This window comes from Camelina sativa, chromosome 14 (genome assembly GCF_030686135.1).
Source record: "Camelina sativa cultivar CO46 ecotype springtype chromosome 14, ASM3068613v1".
In the NCBI taxonomy this organism is placed as follows: Eukaryota; Viridiplantae; Streptophyta; class Magnoliopsida; order Brassicales; family Brassicaceae; genus Camelina; species Camelina sativa.
The window spans coordinates 9396857-9420688 of NC_141893.1; the positions used below are offsets into that span (position 1 = coordinate 9396857).

The window sequence follows — 23832 nt, forward strand, 5'->3', positions numbered from 1 at the left end:
AAAGAAAACCTCATAGGGTATCCACCAAAAACAGTCCACATCTCGTACTTCTTTTTGGACAAAACCTGCCTACAAAGCAGAGCGTGGAGTAATTTGCAAGATATAGGAGACTCACCAATACGAAGCCTGAATAGAGAACCCAGACTTGAGCTAAGAATCCTATCGAATTGGAGAGTGCCTTTGAGGACCTTGTAAATGGCCGTCAGGATATCAGGCCGTGAGTAAACATTCAACCTAACGTCGGGGAAACGGTCAGTTGCGAACAGACGGCGAAGGAGAAGATCATCCCACTCTGCAGATTCTTCTCCAGAAGTATCACCAACAGTTGTAGATGACGGTTCATCGGCCGAGGATTTGGATATGCGACGACGGGTCTCTGCCATATGCGAAGACGGTTCATGGCGGCAAGTTTAAGGGAAACCGGAACAAATGGAGGTAATGGGACAAACGTGAGGTGTGGTAGGATACAAGGGAAAACGGACCAGATGGATAATTGATGAGAATTGGGGATACGATTCTAGGGTTGATGAGAATTGGGGATCTAGGGTTTGGGGGATTTGGGATTTTGTGTTTTTACGGTTGTGAAAAAAATATACTGAACAGAGAAAGAATAGATATAGGTAAGTTAAGTTTGGTGGAAGAGAGATTTGAAGGGTAAGTTGTAATTTTACAGAAAGAAAGTATAAAGATAGTAGAGAGTGGGTGTAAGTGTTAATAGTTTATGTGAAAGTGGGTGTAGATGGTAAATTCCCATAAATATATCGTGCAAAGCCAAATTGGCTACCCCACTATGAGGGAAACGAACAAGATATCAAGAAACGACGAGAGGACCGAGACCTAAAGCTGTCACTGTTCAACCTAAGTAAACGTACACGTTGGGATATGAAGCATGTATTAACCTCCTCCTTGTGTGTTACATTAATTGGCATAGTCTTGTTTTGTGTAGTTGTTTTTTAGTCTTGTAGATTCGTGCAATTTCTGGAAAAATAGGAACGGTTCTGCGAATATGATGAGTGAAGAGTGTTACACCGCATGTAATGGGGTTTGTTTCCTATAAGAAAAAAACTAATTAATTAACTCATAACTATGTGCAATTTATGTCGTAATGAGGAAAACCAACTCGTGAAGTAACAGTGTGTAACCACTAGAATGTTTGTTCAAAGGAAAACAGAGAGCCTTATTATTACTACATGTCTTTTCTTAAGGAAATTTGCATATTTCAATAATAATAGTATAAGAGATTTGTGAGGTGGAAATAAAGTAAGAGAGACGATAGAGATTGAAGTTTAAATGGTTGACAAGTCCACTACTTATACGTCCTCCTTGCGTTACATTGACTTGGTCTGGTCTCTCTACTTAAACACTGTAATCGTATAGCAGCTTCCTGCAATTAGTAACGACATGGGGACAAGTCAAGGGGAACAAGTCAAGAGAACATCTCAAGCGTGGAGTTTGTTTTATTAGCTTTAAGAAGACTCGGGCAGATCAGAGAAAACTCAAAGAGAAACAAATTTAGAGAGATTGAAAGAAAGTGGGAAAGAGAGAGGAAGAAGATGAAGTTGCAGGAGGGTGTGTTCTTGGTGGCTATTTTCTCTCTTGCATACACGCAGCTCGTCAAGGGACAACCTCAACCTCGCGAGAGTTGCCCAACTAGATGTGGAAATGTCACAATCGAGTACCCTTTTGGCACTTCTCCAGATTGTTACTATGGAGACCCTCGTAGTTTCAATCTTAGTTGTAACGAGAAAGAGGAGCTACTCTTTGGCAGCATTCCAGTCATCAACATTTCTTACAGCGGCGAGCTACGTGTTCGGGTTCCCCCTTCCTACTCTTGCTACAATAGCCAAGGAAATTTTAATAGTTCTCAATCCATTACTATTATGCTGGGTGGTTTAACTCTCAGCACTAAAAACAGGTTTACTGCATTAGGCTGCGACACTTACGCATTTCTGAACACTTATGGAGATGCAAATTTCTCATCTGGATGCATGTCAATTTGTACTTCTCCTCCGGTGGAAAATGGAGAATGTTATGGTACAGGTTGCTGCCAGAGTCCTGTTCGTAGGGCGAGCAACTTCTTTGCAGTCAAAACATATAGCTTTAACAACCACACTTCTGTGCATAGCTTTAGTCCTTGCAGCTATGCCTTTCTCGTCGAAAATGGTACATTTAACTTTGATGTGTTGGACGACCTTAAGAATCTGCGAAATGCCATGGACTTCCCTATGGTATTAGATTGGTCCATTGGAAAACAAACATGCGAACAGGTTGGAAACACAAGCATATGTGGTGGGAACAGCGCATGTTTCGATTCTACTCGTGGAGTCGGGTATAACTGCAAATGCTTGGAAGGTTTTGAGGGGAATCCATACCTTTCATACGGCTGCCATGGTATACTTCATAATAGTCTATTTGCTTCTTTCTTATTTTGAAAGTTAATTGTTGTCCTCACACAGTTGTACCTTGCTTTGTTTTTCCTTGGGCCAGACATTAATGAGTGTACTAGTGGTAGACATAACTGTTCGGATCCCAACACCTGTAGAAACAAGGCTGGAGGCTTCTATTGTAAGTGCCAATCTGGTTACCGCTTAGATACCAACACTATGAGCTGCAAGCTTAAAGACATTGGATGGACTATAATTCTTCTTGGTATGCTTTCCTCAATATTTCAGGTTTTATTGTTTCCCATATAAACTCATTCTAATCATATCATAAACCAAATCAATAAATAATGGAATAAGCTTCTTGGTAAGCTTTCCTCAATATTTCAGGTTTTATTGTGACTATAATGTGTCATATGTGTGATCAGGAACCATCATCGGCTTCTTGGTCATCCTGCTTGGCGTTAGCTGTATAAGACAAAAAATGAAGCACCGGAAAAATATTGAGCTCCGACAAAAAAATTTCGAGCAAAATGGTGGTGGCATCTTGATACAGCGACTCTCAGGAGCAGGGCCATTAAATGATGATGTTAAAATATTTACTGAGGAAGGCATGAAGAAAGCAACTAATGGTTATGATGAATGCAGAATCTTGGGCCAGGGAGGCCAGGGAACAGTCTACAAAGGGATATTACCAGATAACTCCATAGTTGCTATAAAGAAAGCTCGGCTTGGAGACAGTAGCCAAGTAGAGCAGTTCATCAACGAAGTGCTCGTGCTTTCAAAAATTAACCACAGGAACGTGGTCAAGCTTTTGGGCTGCTGTCTAGAGACCGAAATTCCTTTGCTGGTCTATGAGTTCATTAACAGTGGCACCCTTTTCGATCACTTGCATGGTCCCATGTTTGATTCTTCCCTAACATGGGCACACCGTCTAAGGATAGCAATAGAAGTCGCTGGAACTCTTTCATATCTACACTCCTCTGCTTCTATTCCCATAATCCACCGCGATGTCAAGACTGCTAATATTCTCTTGGATGAAGACTTAACTGCAAAAGTAGCTGACTTTGGTGCATCAAGGCTGATACCGATGGATAAAGAGCAGCTCACAACAATGGTGCAAGGAACTCTCGGCTATTTAGACCCAGAATACTACAACACAGGACTTCTGAACGAGAAGAGCGATGTTTATAGCTTTGGGGTAGTCCTCATGGAACTAATCTCAGGTGAAAAGGCATTGTGCTTTGAACGGCCACAAACATCAAAACATCTGGTGAGTTACTTTGGTTCTGCCGTGAAAGAGAATAGGTTGCATGAGATTGTTAATGGGCAAGTAATAAACGAGGACAATCAGTGTGAGATCCGGGAAGCTGCAAGAATTGCTCTTAAATGTACAAGAATTATGGGAGAGGAAAGGCCAAAGATGAAAGAAGTAGCTGCAGAGCTAGAGGCCTTGAGAGTCAAAGCAACAAAGCATAAGTGGTCGGATCAGTATCCTGAGGAGAATGAACACTTGCTCGGCATTCAAACCTTATCAGCACAAGGCGATACTAGTAGTAGCCGTGGTTATGACAGCATTAAGAATGTAGCAATATTGGACATTGAAGCTGGTCGCTGATGTTAATGCTTTGACACAACATCACATATGTATCTCTTTGTTACTTCATCAATTATATTTTGGGATACGTTCTTGTATATCATACATAATCATGTTCATATATCCATAATCTATCTGGTTATTGGCAAACTTAGAGCTTTTATGTTCATGAATCTTATTTCCATACGACAATGAAACAACTGAAATAATAAACACTAGAATCTAAACAAAGGCATAAAAATGAAAACATAGAGAAAAAGTGTTATGAACTCTTCATCTCCTGTACCTCTTCATCATCGATTCTGCTTGCTCAACTCTAGCGAAAGCTTGGTAAAGAGACGGAGGAGGTTTCTCGAGCATGATCGTTGTCATCACACCGTCAGATCCTCTGTTCAAACCCATCAAAAACTCGTAACGCTGCTCCTTCTCTCTCGCCTCTTTAGCTAGTTTCGTACTCTCGCAATTGCAACCACCGCACTTACACTCTGGCACAGGATCATACTCCGACAACACCACCTTTCCTCAGCGACGCGAGTCTCCGACGAAGCTCGTAAATCTTCAAATCGACGCTCGGAACGAACCTGCTCCTTAGACTTTCCCACGCTTTATGCGCAGTCTCCGCGTACAACACAGACTTCACAAGCGTCTCGCTCATCGAATTCATCAGCCAAAGCATAACCATCGCGTTGCATCGTTTCCATGGCTGATAGAGCGGTGAGGAAGGTTCTGGTTTCTCGATTGTGCCGTCGATGAATCCGATCTTGTTCGTGAATCGAAGGAAATCGAGAAATCGTTTTTTCCAGAAGATGTAGTTGTCTTCGGCTTCGTTTAGTTTTTCGATAGAGAAGGAATTGGGTGATAGTTCAAGATACTCTGGTTGTACATAATACGGAGACTCTTCATCGATTGTGATACTTTTCGCCATTGTCGTCGTCACTCGTCACTCTAAATTCTAGGGATTGCTTCTTTTTATCCCTTTCGATTTTAGTCTTAAAATAATTAATTTAAATTAAAAAAAAAATGTAAACAGTTGGTAGTTGGGCTTTAATGGGCCTTATTATATTTCCCATGGGGAGCTCAAAGTTCTAGGGTTTTTATCATTCCTTGCTTTACAAGCATTGTCACACACATTAGAATAGAAACTATCTCAGTTGGATGATTTGTGTGAGTATGTGTTGTTAGAAGCAATCTATCTTGGTGAAGTTTCTGACGAAGACCCACCAAAAGAAACGCTTCTGCCGAGTCGACTCCATGGTTTTGTTGGGAACTGCGTGCGATCATCAAGAGCAGTGAGGGAGGTTGTAACGAGAACGATCAAAAAGACAAGCTAGTTCCGATCCCTAATGATTTAGAGGCGGAGATACTGACTAGATTGCCGGAAAAGTCTCTTATGAAGCTCCTATGTGTGTCAAAGGTATGGTCTTCCTTCATCCGAAGTCAGAGATTCATCGATTCATACTACGCTTTGTCCTCCTCGACGCGATCGCGTTTTACAGTGACTTGCTGTAATGGTGTATCCGCCCCGGCTGAGTTGAAGCGTTTGTTCATATTTTCCTCTTCCTTCGAGGTGAAATCTTCTTCTTTAGTTGCCAAGCTAGACATGACAATACCTTTTGATGTGGTCTTGTATAGCAACTTCAAGTGTCCTTCCATCCACGGCTTTCTCAGTTGTTATTCTAATAATTATCAGTTCATTGTATGTAACCCGAGCACGAGGCAAGTCATTACCTTACCCATTAAAGGACCCTGCGCATCCTTGGGATATGATCCTATTGGTCGTCAATTCAAAGCGTTGAACCTGGTGTCGTCTCCTGACCGGCCTCTTAAATTTCTAGTGCACGAGGTTATAACACTTGGCAGAACAGGAGAAGTATCACGTAATCAGGTTACCACCGCTCGTTATTACCCTTTTACCGATGGCCTTTACATCAATGGTTCCATCTATTACGGTGCTTGGGACGAAAGACTAGACCCGTTGATTGCGGGTTTTGATGTTAGATACGAGAACATAAGTTTTATTAAAGTGCCTACGGATCCTCTGTTTTGGGGTGACTCGATATTGATAGATTACCGAGGGACGTTAGCTTCGATTTTTGTAAACGCCTTTAAACCTTTCCAAAGTTTCGGTTTATGGATACTTGAGGATGCCACAAAACATGAATGGTCCAAGAAAACGTTTGAGCTTCCGTTCCCTTTGGTCAATATGACTTCCCCGGGCACCAACAAGGCTGGTGAAATCATTTTTGCCCCAAAATATCTCCCAGACATTGGTCAATATGACTTCCCCGGGCACCAACAAGGCTGGTGAAATCATTTTTGCCCCAAAATATCTCCCAGACATTGGTCAAACCTTGTTCATTTTCTACTACAATGTAGAAAAGAAAGACATGAGAAGCGTTAGGCTCCACGGAATTGCAGACGATGAAGAGTTTCGGCGCCGATATGGACTCCTACGGAAGACGTACGTCACTATCTCACCCGAACACGTTGAAAGTATTGCCTCTTTGTAATGTGTGTTTTTTATTTATTTTTTAATGGAAAAGCTTGATATAGACTTGGATTTTTCTTCTTTCAACACCTAGCAAACTTATCTTACCACTCATGATTTGGATTCTCTGACATGTGTATTTTGTTTAATTGTTGTTCATGTGTTGAGTGTTTTGTTTGTTTTTTTCTAAACCATTTGTTTCTGCTAGAAGGTAAGAAGAATTATTCATTGAACTGTATGATGCAGATACCATCGAGAAGCTTGTGGTTGTTGTTTTTTTATTTATCTATGTAGATTTAAGCCACTGTGGAAGTTTTAGGCAAGCAAATCTCTTGGAAAACCAACAATGATCATTTGACTTTAATTACCAATAGGTCTAATTCTAAAAGACAGTGCAAAGAAGCAGAAAAGAGAACGTTTAGGTGAAGGTGGTCTATCATATTAAACTATAAGATTATATTGTCATCTGTGTGTCTTATAGAGACATAGACGTCGGGATATTAAATAGGAATGTAAAGTGCGTGAATAGGGGTGATCGAACCGGTCGGGATCTTGGGCTTTAGTAGTTTTTAGTCTCCATTCAATAACAAGCTATGATGTACTTGTTACATGATTAAAAAACTAATCAATATATGATTTGTACCAAATTGTTTGACAAGTCCAATTGTTACAATTACATCTTCCTTACAAGGCAACATTAAAGATAAATGTTTGACAAGTCCACTACTTGGTCTGGTCTGGTCTGTGTAGTTAAATACTTACTAGATCAAGATTCCTGCAATTATTTGGAAAGTTTAGACAGGTCAACGTAAACAAGTCAAGAGAACATCTCAAGATTGGGTGATAGTTCAAGATACTCTGTTTGGACATAATATGGAGACTCGTCATCGATTGTGATACTTTTCGCCATTGTCGTCGTCACTCGTCACTGCTCTCAGTCCTCCTAAAGCTCTTCTTCTAAATTCTAGGGGTTGCTTGTTTTTATACCTTTCGATTTTGACTTTTCTAGTCTTGAAATTTTTTTTTTTTTTTTTATGTTTAGTTGGGCTTTAATGGGCCTTATATTTCCCGTCTAGAGCCCAAATATTTAGGGTTTTATCATTTCTTAGTTTACAAGCATGAAGTCACACTCGTTAGATTAGAAACATCTCAATCATATCTGATTTGTGTATCAGCAGTGTATGTGTTTTTAGCACCGATCCAAGCTCCTGAAGGAAACGCCTTTGCCAAGTCGAATCCATGGTTTTGTTGGGAACTGTCATCAAGAGCAGTGAGGTGGAAGATGAGAAAGACAAGCTACAATCTTCGATCCCTTATGATTTAGAGGTGGAGATACTGAGTAGATTGCCGACAACAAAGTCTATGATGAAGGCCCGATGCATGTCAAAGATATGGTCTTCCATCATCCGAAGCCAGAGATTTGTCGATTCCTACTACACTTTGTCCTCGACGCGATCGCGTTTTATAGTCACTTTATGTAACGGTGGTGTATACGCCAAGCGTGACGTTGAGCGTTTGTTCATTTTTTCCTCTTCCTTCGAGGAAGAGAAATCTTCTTCTTTAGTTGCTACGCTAGACATGACAATACCTTCTGTGGTCTTGAATTACAACTTCAAGTGTCCTTCCATCCACGGCTTTCTCGGTTGTTGTAGTAGTAGATTTCAGTTCATTGTATGTAACCCGACCACGAGGCAAGTCATTACCTTACCCATTAAAGGAATCCGCGCATCCTTGGGATATGATCCTATTGGTCGTCAATTCAAAGCGATGAACCTGGTGACTCGTCCTGACCTGTTTCCTGATTTTCTAGTTCACGAGGTTATAACATTTGGAGGAAGAGGAGAAGTATCACGCAAACAGGTTACCACCGCTCCATATTACCCTGTAGCCGATGGACTTTACATCAACGGTTCCATCTATTATGCTGCTTGGGCCCCTAATCTAAGAATGGATCCGGTGATTGTGTGCTTTGATGTTAGATACGAGAAAATAAGTTTTGTTAAAGCGCCTAGGGATGTTCTCTTCTGGGAGTTTGAATCAATATTGATAGATTACCGAGGGAAGTTAGCTTCGATTTCAATATACCCATATGCTCCTTTCCAAAGTTTTGGTTTATGGATACTTGAGGATGCCTTGAAACATGATTGGCCCTAGCAAACATTTGAGCTTCCCTTCCCTTTGGCCGATGTGACTTCCCCGGGCACGAACAAGGCTGGTGGAATCATTTTTGCCCCAAAATATCTCCTAAACTTTGGTCAACCCTTCTTCATTTTCTACTACAATGTAGAAAAGAAGAACATCAGAAGCATTAGGCTCCACAGAATTGTAGACGATGAAGAGTTTTGGCGCCGATATGGACTCCTAAAGAATATGACCGTCACTATCTCACCCGAACACGTCGAAAGTATTGCCTCTTTGTAATGCGTGTTTTTTTTCTTTTTCTTTTTAAGGACCTTAATGTAAGAGCTTGATAGCTAGACTTGGTTTTTTCTTCTTTTTAATCAATATCAAGTTTGTTATCTTATATACCATTGATGATTTGCATTTTCTGACATGTGTACTGTTTGTTTAACTGTTGTTCATGTTTTGAGTGTTTTTGTTTGTTTTTGACTTTTTCTAAATTGTTTGGTTTTGCTAAGGTAATAATATATATGCACAAGATATCATTGAACTGTTTGCTAGCTTGTCGATGTCGTTTATTTATCTATGTAGATTATATTATGCCATTTTGGAAGTTTTGGGCAAGCAAATCTTTTGGAAACCCAAATTCTTAACTATCATTTGAGTTTAAACTAACAATATATAGGTCTAATTCTAAAAACAGTGCAAAGAAGCAGGGAAGAAAACGATTAGGTGAAGGTGGTATATCTTATTAAACTAGAAGCTTGCAGATTCCCTCCCCTTTACTGCTTCTTTCCAAGGTTATTCCGAGTTTGAGGAGGGATACTTTGCATGATCTCTATCCATTACGATTAGTTTCACGTATCCACAATAATTTTACCACAAGATGCAAATCTTGTTCTCTAAGTCATAGAAAGGTAGATGTTGACTTTAACTTTGGACACCTACTGCTTCTTTAGCTTTACCTGAGATCACTTCGGTTCCCGTATGGGTGAGTTTAAAGAACATCCCAAGCTGCCTTTATTCAGATTGGGGAATTAGTTGGATAGCTTCAGGATTAGGAGAACCCATGCTAACCAGCAAACCAAGGTTGGATCCAACCCTTATGGGTGAGACTAAGTTGATGGTGGAAGTGGAATTAGACAGGCCTTTTCCACATAGGATTGCAGCTGCTGACAAGTTAGGTAATGTCTCAATGGTAGATGTTGAGTACTCTTGGCTCCCAAAAAAGTGTGAGAAATTTGGTCACATAGGACATAGAGAAACTAGATGCCTCCTTCTTCGCCAGTCCAATACTGTCTCCACTCCTTCAAAGGGTTCTCCTTCAGAGGTTGTTGCACCAATTGAAGAGCAAAATGTTGTCTCTCCCCCAGCCAACTCCACTCGCTCTTCTGAAAAAAGCTCAGACAAATATTGTCTCTTCTCTAACTCACTCTTCTTCTATATCAGAAGAGGGACCATCAACACCAACTGCCATTGTACATGGCTTATCTCCTTCTACTACGTCTTTAAACGCCATCTCTGTTCCCTCTACTTTGGCCTCTTCAAAGGCTGCACCAACTAAGACTTCTTCAATGATTGGCTCTCCTCTATTGGTAACTGAAGTTGTGCACGAGAATATTTTTGGGAGCAATACGTTTGCTTCCTTAGATACATGTTTTGAGATTGGTGACTTCTCTCTAAGGACTCGAGGAGGGAGGTCAATAAAACCTACACAAAAAGTTCAAGAGAATGAATGGACTACGGTTGGAAGACATGGGAAACGTGGTCGTGGTAGCCGCGGTGGTCGTGGTTAAACACCCGAGTTCCTTGATTTCTCTTTCTCTAATCTAGAATACACTTAATTGTGTGTTCTTATGCTTTTAACTACTTTCAAAAACTATATGACGTCAAAATCATATCCTTGTATTACTTTTATGCATTTAATTTGAAAGCCTTTTAACAAAAAAAAAAAAAAAAAATCATAGAACGAAGGGTAAACCCTTGAAGGATTATAGCACTAATTTAATTCAATAAAAAGCTACAAAAGAAACAGAGATCATACTTTGATCATCACTAGTCTCTCATTCCTGCATGGCCACAACTGGACAAGGCCGAATTTTCGTAATTGAAAAATAAGACTTGAATTTTGAGGTGTAAATATATACTCTTCTAAGTAAAAACTAAAAAGATTGAATTGAGGTGTAATTTTGAGGCGTCGACAAGTCAACCATTTAACAACATCATTGAAATGAAATAGATATAGACGTAGGTCAACGTCGTACGTGGTTGTCATCTGTGTGTTCCTACAAAATTAAATTGAAAGAGACATAGACGTTGGGATATTAAATAAGAATGTAAATGGCGTGAATAGAGTGATGGAACCGGTCGGAATCTTGGGTTAGTAGTTTTTAATCTCCATTCAATAACAAGCTATGGTACACTTTTTATTTTAAGCACTCTATGGTACACTTTTTATATGATTAAAAAACTAATCAATACTATATGATTTGTACCAAATTGTTTGACATGTCCAATTGTTACAATTATATCTTCCTTACAAGGCAACATTGAAGATAAATGTTGGACAAGTTCACTACTTCTGGTCTGTTCTGTGTAGTAAAATACTTACTACAGCAAGATTCCTGCAATTATTTGGAAAGTTTGGACAGGTCAACGAAAACAAGTCAAGAGAACATCTCAAGATTGGGGTCTTAGCTATAATAAGCAGAAGCCTCGGAGAGATGAAATAAAACTCATAGAGAAACCAATTTAGAAAGACTAAAAGAAAGTGAGAAAAAAAAAAAAAAAAGAGAGAAGGAGAAGATGAAGTTGCAAGAGGCTCTGATCTTGGTGGTTATTTTCTACTTTGCTTATACGCAGCTGGTCAGGGGACAACCTCAACCTCCTCAAGGTTGCCAAACTAGATGTGGTAATGTCACAATCGAGTACCCTTTTGGCACTTCTCCAGGTTGTTACTATGGAGACCCTCGTAGTTTCCAACTTACTTGTAATGAGAGAGAGGAGCTACTCTTTGGCAACATTCCAGCTATCAATATTTCTCACAGTGGCGAGCTACGTGTTCGGGTTCCCCCTTCCTACTCTTGCTACAATAGCCGAGGAAATTCGAGTGGTTCGCTTTACAATACTTTTAGGCTGGGTAATTTAAGTATCTCCACCAAGAACAAGTTTACTGCAGTAGGCTGCAACACTTTCGCATTTTTGAGCACTTACGGAGTTGCTAATCACGCATTTGGATGCATGTCAATTTGTGCTTCTCCTCCGGAGGCAAATGGAGAATGTTCTGGTAAAGGTTGCTGCGAGAGTTCTGTCCCTAGGGGGAGCAGCTTCTTCAGAGTCGAACCATATAGCTTTAACAACCACACTTTTGTGCATAGCTTTAATCCTTGCAGCTATGCCTTTCTCGTTGAAAATGGTACATTTAACTTCGATGCGTTGGAGTATCTTAAGAATCTGCGTAATGTCGCAGACTTCCCTGTAGTATTAGATTGGTCCATTGGAAAATAAACATGCGAACAAGTTGGAAACAAGAGCATATGTGGTGGGAATAGCACATGCTTCGATTCCACTCGTGCAAATGTTTTGAAGGTTTTGAGGGGAATCCATACCTTTCATACGGCTGCCATGGTATTAGTAGTAGACATAATAATTTATTTTGCTTCTTTCTTCTTTTGGAAGTTAATTGTTGTTGTATCTTGCTCTGTTTTTCCTTGGGCCAGACATTGATGAGTGTACTAGTAGTAGACATAACTGTTCAGATCCCAACACCTGTAGAAACAAGGCTGGAGGCTTCTATTGTAAGTGCCAATCTGGTTACCACTTAGATACCAACACTATGAACTGCAAGCGTAAAGACGTTGGATGGACTATAATTCTTCTTGGTAAGCTTTCCTCAATATTTCAGGTTTTATTGTTTTCCATATAAACTCATTCTAGTCATATCTATGTGACTATGATGTGTCATGTGTGTGATCAGGAACCATCATCGGCTTCTTGGTTATCCTGCTTGGCGTTAGTTATATAAAACAGAAAATGAAACATCATAAAAACACTGAGCTCCGACAAAAATTCTTCGAGCAAAATGGCGGTGGTATGTTGATACAGCGACTCTCAGGAGCAGGGCCATTAAATGATGATGTTAAAATATTTACTGAGGTAGGCATGAAGGAAGCAACTAATGGTTATGATGAAAGTAGAATCTTGGGTCAGGGAGGCCAGGGAACAGTCTACAAAGGGATATTACCAGATAACTCTATAGTTGCTATAAAGAAAGCTCGACTTGGAGACAATAGCCAAGTTGAGCAGTTCATTAACGAAGTGCTCGTGCTTTCACAAATTAACCACAGGAACGTGGTCAAGCTTTTTGGCTGCTGTCTGGAGACTGAAATCCTCTTATTGGTCTATGAGTATATTAAGAGTGGCACCCTTTTCGATCACTTGCACGGTTCCATGTTTAGTACTTCTCTAACTTGGGAACACCGTCTGAGGATAGCCATAGAAGTCGCGGGAACCCTCTCATATCTTCACTCCTCTGCTTCTATTCCCATAATTCACCGGGATGTCAAGACGGCTAATATTCTCTTGGATGAAAACTTGACTGCAAAAGTAGCTGACTTTGGTGCTTCAAGGCTGATACCGATGGATAAAGAGCAGCTCACAACTATGGTGCAGGGCACTCTAGGTTACTTAGACCCAGAATACTACAACACAGGGCTTCTAAACGAGAAGAGTGATGTTTATAGTTTTGGGGTGGTCCTCATGGAACTTCTCTCAGGTCAAACAGCACTGTGCTTTGAACGGCCACAAACCTCGAAACATTTAGTGAGTTACTTTGCTTCTGCCATGAAAGAGAATAGATTGCATGAGATTATTGACCGGCAAGTGATGAACGAGGATAATCAGAGAGAGATCCATGAAGCTGCGAGAATTGCTCTTGAGTGTACAAGAGTGACGGGAGAGGAAAGGCCAAAGATGAAGGAAGTAGCTGTAGAGTTAGAGGCCTTGAGAGTCAAAACAACTAAACATAAGAGGTCGGATCAGTATCCTGAAACAGAGGAGATTGAAAACTTGCTCGACATTCAAATCTTATCAACACAAGGCGATGCAAGTAGCACTGGCTATGACAGCATCAATATTGTACCAATATTGGACATTGAAGCTGGCCGCTGATGTATCTCTTTTTTTTGTTATAAAAAAAGAATCCTAGTTCTTTGTTATTTCATCAATTATATTTGTTTTGAGACATATTTGTATATATCATTCATCTATAACCATGCTCATATTCCTCTTTAGTTGTTATGCTAACCAGTAATCAATAAAAAAAATTCAGATCATGAACATCATTTTCCAATATGGCTTTTAAGAAAACAACTCAAAAGGAAACACTAAAATCTAAAAAAACAAAAACAGAGAAAAAAGTTATGATGATCGACCTGCAATTCCTAAATTCATAATCGATTCTGAATGCTTAACCATAACGTAAGCATCGTGAAGAGACGGAGGAGTCTTCTTGTACATGATTCGCGTTCTCATGTAGTCCAAATCTTTGTTCAACCCCATCAGAAACGCGTAACGCTGCTCCTTCTCTCTTGCCTCTTCAGCTCCTTTCGCATCCTCGCAGTTACACTCGGGGACAGGATCATACTCCGACAACTCCATCCAAGCTTTACTAAATTTCCGAAAATACTCTTCCACAGAGTCACCACCTTGTCTCAGCGTTGCGAGACTCCGACGAAGCTCGTAGATCTTTGAATCAAAACATGGAACAAACACACGCCTGAGATCTTCCCACGCTTTATGCGCAGTCTCAGCGTGCAGAACATGGTTTTGAAGCGTTTCGGTCACCGAGTTCATCAGCCAGCACAGAACCATCGAGTTGCATTGTTTCCATGGCTCGTAGTAAGGCGAGGCAGGGTCTGGTTTCTCGAGAGTACCGTCGATGAACCCGATCTTGTTCGTGTATTTGAGTAAATCAAGAAATCGGATTCTCCACATGACGTAGTTGTCTTTGGCTTCGCTGAGTTTCTCGAATAAGGTACTGACGAATACGGTGAACTGGTGAATAAAATATAGATGGAAATAATATGGAGATTTGGTGTCGTGTGTTGGAGGTAAGCTGTTGATGATAGTATCCGCCATTGTCACTTCTCTCTCTCTCTCCTCCACCGGGCTATCATCACACCTCCAAAAATCGACAGGATCGTCGAGGTCACTCGGCGAACCCCCTTCACTCAGCGGATTCTGCAAACCGTCATACCGAACGTTAAGCTGAAGCTCCCGACTTACCTTGGCGATAAGGACCCGGTCCACTTGATGACATCTTTCATTGCAACCGTGGCCAAGGCGCGATTTACTGACGAACAGCGGGATATTGGGTACTGCCAACTGTTTGTCGACAGTCTCTCCGGTCCCGCTCTGACTTGGTTCACGCGGCTTTAATCGAATTCAATCGACAACTTTAACCAGCTGTCCACAGCTTTTCTCAAGCATTACCGAATTTTCATTGAACGAGGTATAATGAGTTTGGATCTCTGATGGCCCAAGAACCTGGCGAGCCTATTGGCAAATTCCTGGGCAGATTTAAAGAAAAACTGGCGAATGTTTCCGTCCCGGAAGATGCCGCAATAGCTACTTTTAGAAAAGGTTTACTTCCCGGTTCGGCTTTACGAAAGGATCTCAACATCCGGGAACCCAAAGATATTGACGACACGCTACATCGAGCTTCCCGGTTTGCACTCGTGGAAGATGAAGACGCCAAGCTGGCCGCCAAAACGGCACTAGAACCTCCAGCCCTCACGAAGGTTAGGAATCGAGAGGAATACCACAAGCCCCGAAAGCATCACGACCCCCAGGACCGAAAGAAGGGCATAGTTCATGCGGTTTCAGAAGCCGATGGCCAAAGCAAACCGACGTTCGAACCAAAGGAGTTGTACTGTGATTTCCATATGGTATATGGCCATGCAACAAACGAGTGCATGCACTTGAAGAACTACCTCTATGGAAAATATCTTTCTGGTGAAGTGGAAGCCGTTTTCCAACCCCGAGGTTCCCGAGGAGGGAGAGGTCGTCATGGAGGCTGGCGGGGTGGTCGATCCAACGGTGGCTGCGGCGCAGGAGCTGGTGGTCGAGGTTACACAAACAACGGCCCTGCTAATAATATTCAACAGCCAGCAAGTCAAGTATTCGCCGACCGTCAAGAAAAGATGTCCCAAGAGAACGAGCTACCCGGTCCTCCAAAGCGACAACGGGGACAGAACCCCGAGCGAGCTAACTCCCCTTACCGAGGCCGAATAACTATGAGACTAGGCCCGCCCGAAGATTGCACCGAGATTTGTACGTTGTATGGTGATCAGAGGATGGCCCGATCTTGCTCCATCATCGGAAAAAATTAAAGGAAAAACCAGGACGCATAGCAATTACAGAGCAGGGACCATCTCTTCGGTCCCCATAAGCTGGAGTGAGACCTTCTCAAATCTCCGGAATGTCGGATAATCCAAACAAAAATCGACCCTACGGATCCATCACAAACTGTCGGGGTGGGGGCCGAACTGGAAGACCATATTAAGGTACAGCTCATCGCTTTCCTACAATCTCGATCCTCCACATTTGCTTGGTCAACGAAGGATAAGGTCGGGATTAGCCCCGACGTCATCTGCCACAAGCTCAATATCGACCCAACATTCAAACCAGTTAGACAGAAACGGAGGCGTCTGGGTCCAGATCGGGCAAGAGCAGTCCAAGACGAGGTCGAGCGTTTACTCAAAGCAGATCAAATAATGGAGGTCCAATATCGTGATTGGTTGGCCAACCCGATCTTCGTAAAAAAGAAAACGTAAAATGGAGAGTCTGTGTGGATTTCACCGATCTGAACAAAGCGTGTCCTAAGGATAGCTTCCCTTTGCCGCACATAGACCGACTCGTCGAAGCCACAATAGGGAACCAATTGCTTTCATTCAGGGACGCCTTCTCAGGATACAATCAGATTGCCATGAGTTCGACGGATCGCGAAAAAACGGCATTCATCACAGATAGAAGAACATATTGCTCAAAGTTATGCCATTCGGATTGAAAAACACCGGGGCAACCTACCGAAGGTTGGTCAATATGATGTTTGCCGATCTGCTCGGACGAACTATGGAGGTCTATATCGACGACATGTTGGTCAAGTCTTTAATCGCGGAGCAGCATATTCAGCATCTTTCTGAATGATTCGACATTTTGGATCGATTCCAGATGAAACTGAATCCAACGAAGTGCACGTTTGGAGTCACGTCGGGCGAATTCCTAGGGTACATCATTACTGAGCGAGGAATAGAAGCCAACCCCAAACAGATTGAAGCCTTACTTGGCCTCCCGTCCCCTACTAACAAACGAGAAGTGCAGCGCTTGACTGGCCGGATCGCTGCTCTAAATTGTTTCATCGCCCGATCAACGGATAAATGCCTTCCTTTCTATCAGTTCCTCCGGGAAAACAAGGATTTTCATTGGGACGACGCTTACGAGATCGCCTTTCGACAATTGAAGGAATATTTGACCAGTCAACCAGTGCTAGTCAAGCCGGAAAATAGCGAGACGTTATACCTTTACGTTTCGGTTTCTGGCTCGGCTGTTAGTGGCGTGCTAGTCCGAGACGACCGCGGCAATCAAAGACCAATATCCTATACTAGCAAAGCCCTCAACGACGCAGAGTCAAGATATCCTACGCTAGAAAAATTGGCTCTCGCTGTGATCACTGCAGCGCGTAAAATTCGACCTTACTTTCAGTCACATTCCATCATCGTGTTTACCGATCAGCCGCTCCGAACTATCCTCCATAGACCCCTTCAGTCCGGACGCATGGCAAAATGGGCGTACGAGTTGAGTGAGTACGATATCGAATACCGCTCTCGACCAAGCTTGAAGTCACAAGTCCTAGCCGATTTAATTACCGAGCTTTCTCCTGAGCTCGGAGACCCAACTCTTAGGGAAGAGCATTGGACCATGTTCATCGACGGTTTGTCATCCCATCAGGGATCCGGTGTGGGACTCATTCTCCGATCTCCCAGCAGCGGGGTGCTTGAGCAAGCATTAAAGCTCAATTTCAAAGCATCCAATAACGAGACAGAATACGAGGCCGTTCTCGCAGGACTTCGATTAGCACGAGGACTAGGAGGAACACACCTGCAAGTCTTCTGTGATTCCCAGCTATTGGCCAGTCAGTTCAGTGGAGAGTTCGATGCAAAGAACGAGCGAATGGGTGTATACCGTCAGTTGGTCCGGACATTGTCTGAGGAATTCACTTCTTTTTCTCTGACAAAAGTTCCACGAAGCGAGAACACATCGGCAGATGCTCTTGCATCCTTGGCAAATCGCCCGGATCCAGATTTGCGGCGCATGATTCCTGTTGAGTGCGTTGATGCACCCAGCATCGATCTAGCTAACCTGGTCACCGTTATCAACGACGATTCAGTTCCAATAGAAGTTGACGAGCCGATAGAAGACCTAACAAATGTTACAAAGCCATCTGATGATTGGCAAATCGAGATTAAGCTGTGTATCTCTGAAGGGGTCGTCCCGCCAGATCGTTGGGCTGCTCGGCGCTTAAAAGCTCGAAGCGCGAGATGCGTCCTTTTGGATGGAAACTTATACCGTCGCAGTTCGTCCGGAGTATTCCTTACATGCGTTAGCCGCGAGGAGGCCGAACGAATCAAGATGGAAGTACACGAAGGTGAGGGTGGTAATCACTCCAGTGGACGGGCACTTGCTTTGAAAATCAAGAAGGATGGTCAATACTGGCCAAACATGGTAGCCGACTGTAAGGCCTTTTCGGCGAAATGTGAAGCCTGCCAGCGTCATGGGCCAATGCGACATGTTCCTCCCGAACTACTAAGTACTGTAACGGCCCCGTACTCCTTCATGCGTTGGGCAATGGATCTTGTTGGACCTCTCCCGCCGTCGAGATCCAAGAAGTTCGTCCTTGTACTAACCGATTACTTCACTAAATGGGTGGAAGAAGAGTCATTCACTAAAGTCCAATCTTTGGACGTGACCAATTTCATATGAAAAAACATCATATGCCGACACGGACTTCCTTATGAGATCGTCACCAATAATGGTACGCAGTTTACCTCGCTCATCACCAGGCGTTTCTTGAGTAAGTGGCAAATTCGTCTGAGTACGTCAACTCCCCAATATCCTCAAGGAAACGGTCAAATCAAGGCGATGAACAAATCAATCGTAGATGGACTGTAGAAACGACTCGGACGGAGAAAAAGAGCATGGGCAGATCACCTCGATGGTGTACTGTGGTCCTACCGAACAACCACCCGACGATCTACAGGACATTCCCCTTTCTCTCTGGCTTATGGGATTGAGGCGCTCGCCCCGGCCAAAGCCGGTGTCTCGACACTTCATCGAGCCATGATGGTTGATAATTCTGATCTCCATGACAACATGCTAATCGATCATATCGACGTCGCTGAGGAATTACATGACCAGGCCTTAGTTCGGATTCAACATTATCAAGATGCGGCGACTAGGTATTATAATAAGACTGTTCGTCAGCGGCGTTTCAGCGAAGGTGACTTGGTCCTACGAGAAGTTTACGAGAATACCTGAGAACTCAAAGCCGGTAAACTCGGCGCTCGGTGGGAAGGGCCATATCTTATATCCAAAGCAGTTCGCCCTGGCGTTTACGAGCTTATGACCATGTCTGGAGAGCGGATCCGGACCTCATGGAACGCGGCACACTTGAAGTGTTACTACTATTAGTCGCCTTTACGACCTTATTTAGGAGGTTTCGGGAACCCGACCTCCACCTATGTTACGTATGTAGTATGAAATACGACTTGCTTGATCCCTGTTTCAGGGTACATAGGCAATTCCTCATCTTTTGGTAAAAATTGAACGAATGCAGCCATAATTTCAATAAAGTTTATTTTTGTCGAGATCTCCATCGAATGTGCGAGTCAATTGCATTCAGTTTGGCAGTTCGGCATAAAAGTACAACTTGACAAAAAAAAAAAAAGAGAAACATAGTTGAAATTTCCATTGAATGTGAGTCGATTACATTCAGTTCGGCAGTCCGGCACATATAAAGTTTCACACAAAAAAAATAATAATAATAAACATAATAATGTCCTAAGGACACCGCTAAGCGGCACGCACTCCGTCGGTAAACCCGATCCAAAAACTTTGCCGCAAGCCCTCTAGCGTTTTGGACGGTCATGCAATCTCAGGATGGGAGCTGGTCCGGATAGGTCAGACTCCAACGGTTTTTCCACCGCCAGTTTATCCACTGCAGTTCGCTAGATCTGTTGTTCCCGCTGCAAGGCTTCTAGCCTTTCAATCGGTAACCCGGAACCTTTGGATACCATGTCTTCTATGAAGGCACATGGGCCCTCGACTAGATGGCGTTTACAGAAGGCCTGATCTGTCGATTCCAAGTAATTTACGAACTGGATCAACCTCTTTAGACAAACTCGATAGGCCAAGACGTCTGTTATGAACGGGAAGGCAGTTTCCCCCAGGGGTTTGCGATCGTTTTCCGGTAGATCGGGTACCTTCATCCGATCAACCCATTCTTTGCACGCCGAGTGCTCTGCAAGTAGACGATCCATACGCCATTGCGCCAGGACATAACCTTCGTCAATAAGCCCGTCCAAAACTTGAATGGTCCCTTCCAAACGGTAGAGTCCATGGAGCTGGTCAAGCTTCGGGCGAATCGCCTTGATATACGCGCCCATTCTTTTGCGATGAGCTCGATACCCTCGGAGCTCCAGTTGTAAGGGAGACACCTCCGGGTCGACGGTATCGGAGCTCGGAGCAAACTCACGAGGTCGGGATGTTTCTCCTGCTTCTTGAGAGGGGGGTTATCCGGTAAGTTTGGATCCCGACCGCCAGATGCGGCGGCTATCCTTTCCTGGGCCCTCCTTAACCATGTAGATCGAGTAGTAACTGGCATCTTTTTTTTTTTTTTTTGAAGCGGTTGCGAATGTCTACCGAGGATCCGACCCTTCGTCTATTTATATTGAAATTTCGCGAACAACCGCCATTGATTCACCAATCAGAGTGCAACAGATTTTTCGCTGCGTCCCAACAGATTTTATTAATTAGTAGGGATAAGCCGAACCTAGAGTATTTATTTTGTACCCGATGTCTGTCTTTTTAGGGGTAAGCCGAACCCAGAGTATATATTTCGCACCCGACCTTTAGTTCGGACGGAATGGTTAGCCGAATCCAAAGAATAATTTCGCAGTCCGACTTCCGAACTAAAGTAAAAGAGGTAAGCCGAGCACAGCATCTCGCTCTCTGGACAAACACGTTCTATTAGGGATAAATGTCCCACTTTCAAAACCCATCTCTTCGGAGCCCAGAGGGGTTGCTTTCACAAACAGCGTAAATATGAAAATTACTTGATATAAGTTGGGAGACGTCCTGCTTCTTGTACATTTATCGAATATAATGAAACTTTATTGCAAACAAAATTTATCTTAACTTGACAATTGGTCATAAAATAATAGTTCAAAGTGCTAAAATTGCAAAGTACATCAGTTATCCTGAACTTAGGGAAATCCCGGTTACAATCTTTCTGGAATCCACCTTAAGACGTTTTGGCATGGGCCATAGGAGTAGGAGTCCTGTTTTCTCCCACTCATCGGGACGGGATTCCAGTGCCCTGATCTTCTGCTCAGCTTCGTCAAGGCGATTGATGGTTCTTCTACTCTTCGCCTTCAAAGTAGCAATCTTGGCTTCCAATACAGCTAAACGGTTGTCGGTCTCATTCTTCTTCAGACAATGATAGTAGAGTTGGTGACTTTGCTCCTGATGCGCTGTTTCAATATGCAAAGCAAATATAAACAAAATATCAGCAACAGACTATCAACTAGAGGAAAGCGAGTTAGGAAATTTACTTTGCGAACAAAAGCATGAGCTGCAGCAGTTTCCACGTGGTTGACTTTCTTGTTCATATAGAACGGTTTGACACCAGACGGCGTGAATTCACCACTCAGGGGGAAACTTGGGTTGCTCGAGGTCGAGTTCGCCGAGTTATAGCAGGCGCTACAGTACGTGATCAAACAAGGAGGCATATCCGCTACCCTGCTAAGCCCGTTTTCAATCCAGAATCTTGGATGAGATTCGAGCAATTTTAGTTTGAACAGTAAGTCACCTCGCGTTTGTTCCACTGCGTCAAGCCGCTCGCGGTATTCAGTATGACGCTCTTCGATACAACGAAAGAAATTTTCAAGATCCGATCTCGTCTCCGGATTGACACGGAACATTAACATCCACGGAATTCGAATGTTCGGGTAATAGGGCATCCCCCTTTCAATGGCTTCCGAGTTTGAAAACGTTGGGACATCATTCCCAACTTTAGTCCAAAGATTGGTGCTGCCAACAGAACTTGCCATTGTCTCTGCAAAGTCTGTTCAAGTTATGATTTATGCATAACTTGGGATAAATTTGGGATATTTATATTGAATCCTAGGTTTAGATCTAAGGTATCAGATTTGGAAAGTTTGCTTTTCTTCTCAGTAGGATAACCTTTTTTGCTATAAAGGAGACTTTCCTTCAAAGTATTAAGGAAATTGAGCCAAAAAGAAGGAAAATCATTTAGCCACGATACGGGCAATATTCCAAAAACGAAGGCAATTCGATGGAGACCAAAAACAGTAAACTTCAACAATTACATATTTTATCTTAAACGACATAAGGTTGATTAGTTCGGAGGAGCATCAGAGAAGTCAGCTTGGAAAGTCTCCGCATTCGATCCGTGAGGATCTCTTACAGAGTCTGGAGCATGAGTCCCTGAGTACGGAAGTCCAAAGCCAAGTTGATCTGGAGACATGTTCAGGTCACCATTCTCCAGCTCCAGCACATCCGGGGCTTCAACGTCCTCAAAAGCATTTTGTCTCCTTTCCTCAATCTTGGAGACCAGCTCGTTCGGAATCGTTGCCCCTTTCTCTAAGAGGAATTTTACGGTCTCCGCAACCCCATGTGCTTGGTTGAGAATATCCTCCTTGGGTCGTATGATTTGGCTCTGCTCGGTCAGGAAGGCTTTCACTTTATCTAAGCGGCATTGGGCTTTCTTCATATATCCCTCGACTTTGCACCATCGATCGTGACAGAGTCGAGCTGTTTCCGAGACAAGTTTCCCTTTTTGGTCGTCGAGTTCTCAAAGCAGCTCGGACTTTTCTGTCTCGAGGGTCCTCTCCCTGGATTCCAGCTCGTCGATTCTCCACTGAAGACCTTGATAAGCTTCCTCCGTCTCAGCAAGTGAGTTCTCCAGCTTTTGAATCTTCTCTTCTTTGAGCTTATCTGCAGCTCGGGGACGTTCTAAACACTCCTTCATTTTGTCGAACTCCGACTCCGAGGCAGCCGCAGATTTGACCCTCTTGTCATAAATCATAGCCAGCGAGCTGACATACGCGACAGTCTGAGCAGTACGAAAAACATAGGGTCAGACGGGAATCGAGGAGAATGGATCTGTTGGACAAAGTTGAGTTTTACCTGGAGTGCGGATTGAGCAGCATTAAGGAATTGCTCTCGGTATTCGAGATTGCTCACAGGCGGAAGCATGGTTGGAGACAGGGTCAAGTTCCTGCAGAATTCTCTGGTGGCTGCTCTATTGCAAACAAGGGGGTTCTCTCCAAAATAATCAAAGGCGAACTTGTCAGTTCGCTTGCTTGCTCGTTTAACCCGGAAGCGGTCATGCGATTCGAGCTCGGCATCTTCTGCGGAGCGTTTCCGATTCCCTTTCTTTTTATTCTTCTTGCCAGCGTTGCTCAGTTTGGGGATATCTTGGTTTAGAGATGACCTCCGGCATTTCGCCCACAAGCGGATTAGAAAGGGGAGGATTATCCTGACAGGTGTTGTCAATTACCTGGTCGTCTCCGAACCTCTCGATGTTAAGGAAGTCATCTCCCGGATTTTCGTCCTCAGTACGCTCTAGATCAAGATACACGCTCATCCGCTCAGGATCTGGAGTGACGGACTGAAGTCCGCAAGCATTGACGATTACCGTTGTGGGGGCATTGGAGGACTGGCCTAGCTCGCTGGCAAAGCTGACAAAATGAGTTTTTGCCTTTCCCATCGCGTTTTCAACACGGATACGGGTGATACAATCCCACCGATGGTCAAATCTGGCGAAAAGCGCGTTCTTGATTAGTTTGGACTCATTTGAGAGTTCGCAGGGTTAGGGCGATCTGCAAAATCAAGATAAAACCAAATCAGGTCAGAACGTGTATTCTCGACTTGAAGATAAGATG

General features: G+C 43.1%; 4 protein-coding genes and 3 pseudogenes across 5 annotated transcripts; 5 read left to right on the forward strand and 2 right to left on the reverse strand.

Annotated features, from left to right (window-relative positions):
• Positions 1-1230: 1230 nt before the first annotated feature.
• LOC104740826 (wall-associated receptor kinase 2) lies at positions 1231-4128 on the forward strand. Its single transcript, XM_010461534.3, has 3 exons — positions 1231-2391; positions 2488-2649; positions 2810-4128. The coding sequence occupies exons 1-3, from the start codon at positions 1554-1556 to the stop codon at positions 3997-3999; spliced, it is 2190 nt and encodes a 729-aa protein (XP_010459836.2). The 5' UTR covers positions 1231-1553; the 3' UTR covers positions 4000-4128.
• An 8-nt stretch (positions 4129-4136) lies between these two features.
• LOC104740825 (uncharacterized) lies at positions 4137-4944 on the reverse strand (annotated as a pseudogene).
• A 270-nt stretch (positions 4945-5214) lies between these two features.
• Positions 5215-6488, forward strand: LOC104743430 (F-box protein At1g30790-like; annotated as a pseudogene).
• A 1199-nt stretch (positions 6489-7687) lies between these two features.
• LOC109128659 (F-box protein At1g30790 pseudogene) lies at positions 7688-8987 on the forward strand (annotated as a pseudogene).
• Positions 8988-11002: 2015 nt separating this feature from the next.
• On the forward strand, positions 11003-13878 carry LOC104740828 (wall-associated receptor kinase 5-like). Of its 2 annotated transcripts, XM_087482938.1 has the most exons (3): positions 11003-12214; positions 12307-12468; positions 12564-13878. In XM_087482938.1, exons 1-3 carry the CDS (start codon positions 12142-12144, stop codon positions 13754-13756), a joined length of 1428 nt encoding a protein of 475 aa, XP_087339064.1. In that variant the 5' UTR covers positions 11003-12141; the 3' UTR covers positions 13757-13878. The 2 variants fall into 2 exon arrangements, with proteins under 2 accessions (XP_087339064.1, XP_087339063.1); XM_087482937.1 differs by lacking the exon at positions 11003-12214.
• Positions 13879-14005: 127 nt separating this feature from the next.
• LOC104743432 (uncharacterized) lies at positions 14006-14725 on the reverse strand. Its single transcript, XM_010464515.2, has one exon. The coding sequence runs from the start codon at positions 14723-14725 to the stop codon at positions 14006-14008; it is 720 nt and encodes a 239-aa protein (XP_010462817.2).
• A 1914-nt stretch (positions 14726-16639) lies between these two features.
• On the forward strand, positions 16640-18628 carry LOC147927996 (uncharacterized). The gene is made up of 2 exons (XM_087485968.1): positions 16640-16726; positions 16820-18628. The coding sequence occupies exons 1-2, from the start codon at positions 16640-16642 to the stop codon at positions 18626-18628; spliced, it is 1896 nt and encodes a 631-aa protein (XP_087342094.1).
• The last annotated feature ends 5204 nt before the right edge of the window (positions 18629-23832 follow it).

Bases quoted from the DNA above. Each gene is read 5' to 3' on its own strand.
- LOC104740828 (XM_087482938.1), top strand. From the start codon at position 12,142: ATGCTTCGATTCCACTCGTGCAAATGTTTTGAAGGTTTTGAGGGGAAT. The intron at 12,215-12,306 runs GTATTAGTAGTA...TCCTTGGGCCAG, and splicing joins CCTTTCATACGGCTGCCATG to ACATTGATGAGTGTACTAGT. The intron at 12,469-12,563 runs GTAAGCTTTCCT...GTGTGTGATCAG, and splicing joins ATGGACTATAATTCTTCTTG to GAACCATCATCGGCTTCTTG.
- LOC104743432 (XM_010464515.2), bottom strand. From the start codon at position 14,725: ATGGCGGATACTATCATCAACAGCTTACCTCCAACACACGACACCAAA.
- LOC147927996 (XM_087485968.1), top strand. From the start codon at position 16,640: ATGCCATTCGGATTGAAAAACACCGGGGCAACCTACCGAAGGTTGGTC. The intron at 16,727-16,819 runs GTCTATATCGAC...GATCGATTCCAG, and splicing joins TGCTCGGACGAACTATGGAG to ATGAAACTGAATCCAACGAA.
- LOC104740826 (XM_010461534.3), top strand. From the start codon at position 1,554: ATGAAGTTGCAGGAGGGTGTGTTCTTGGTGGCTATTTTCTCTCTTGCA. The intron at 2,392-2,487 runs GTATACTTCATA...TCCTTGGGCCAG, and splicing joins CCTTTCATACGGCTGCCATG to ACATTAATGAGTGTACTAGT. The intron at 2,650-2,809 runs GTATGCTTTCCT...ATGTGTGATCAG, and splicing joins ATGGACTATAATTCTTCTTG to GAACCATCATCGGCTTCTTG.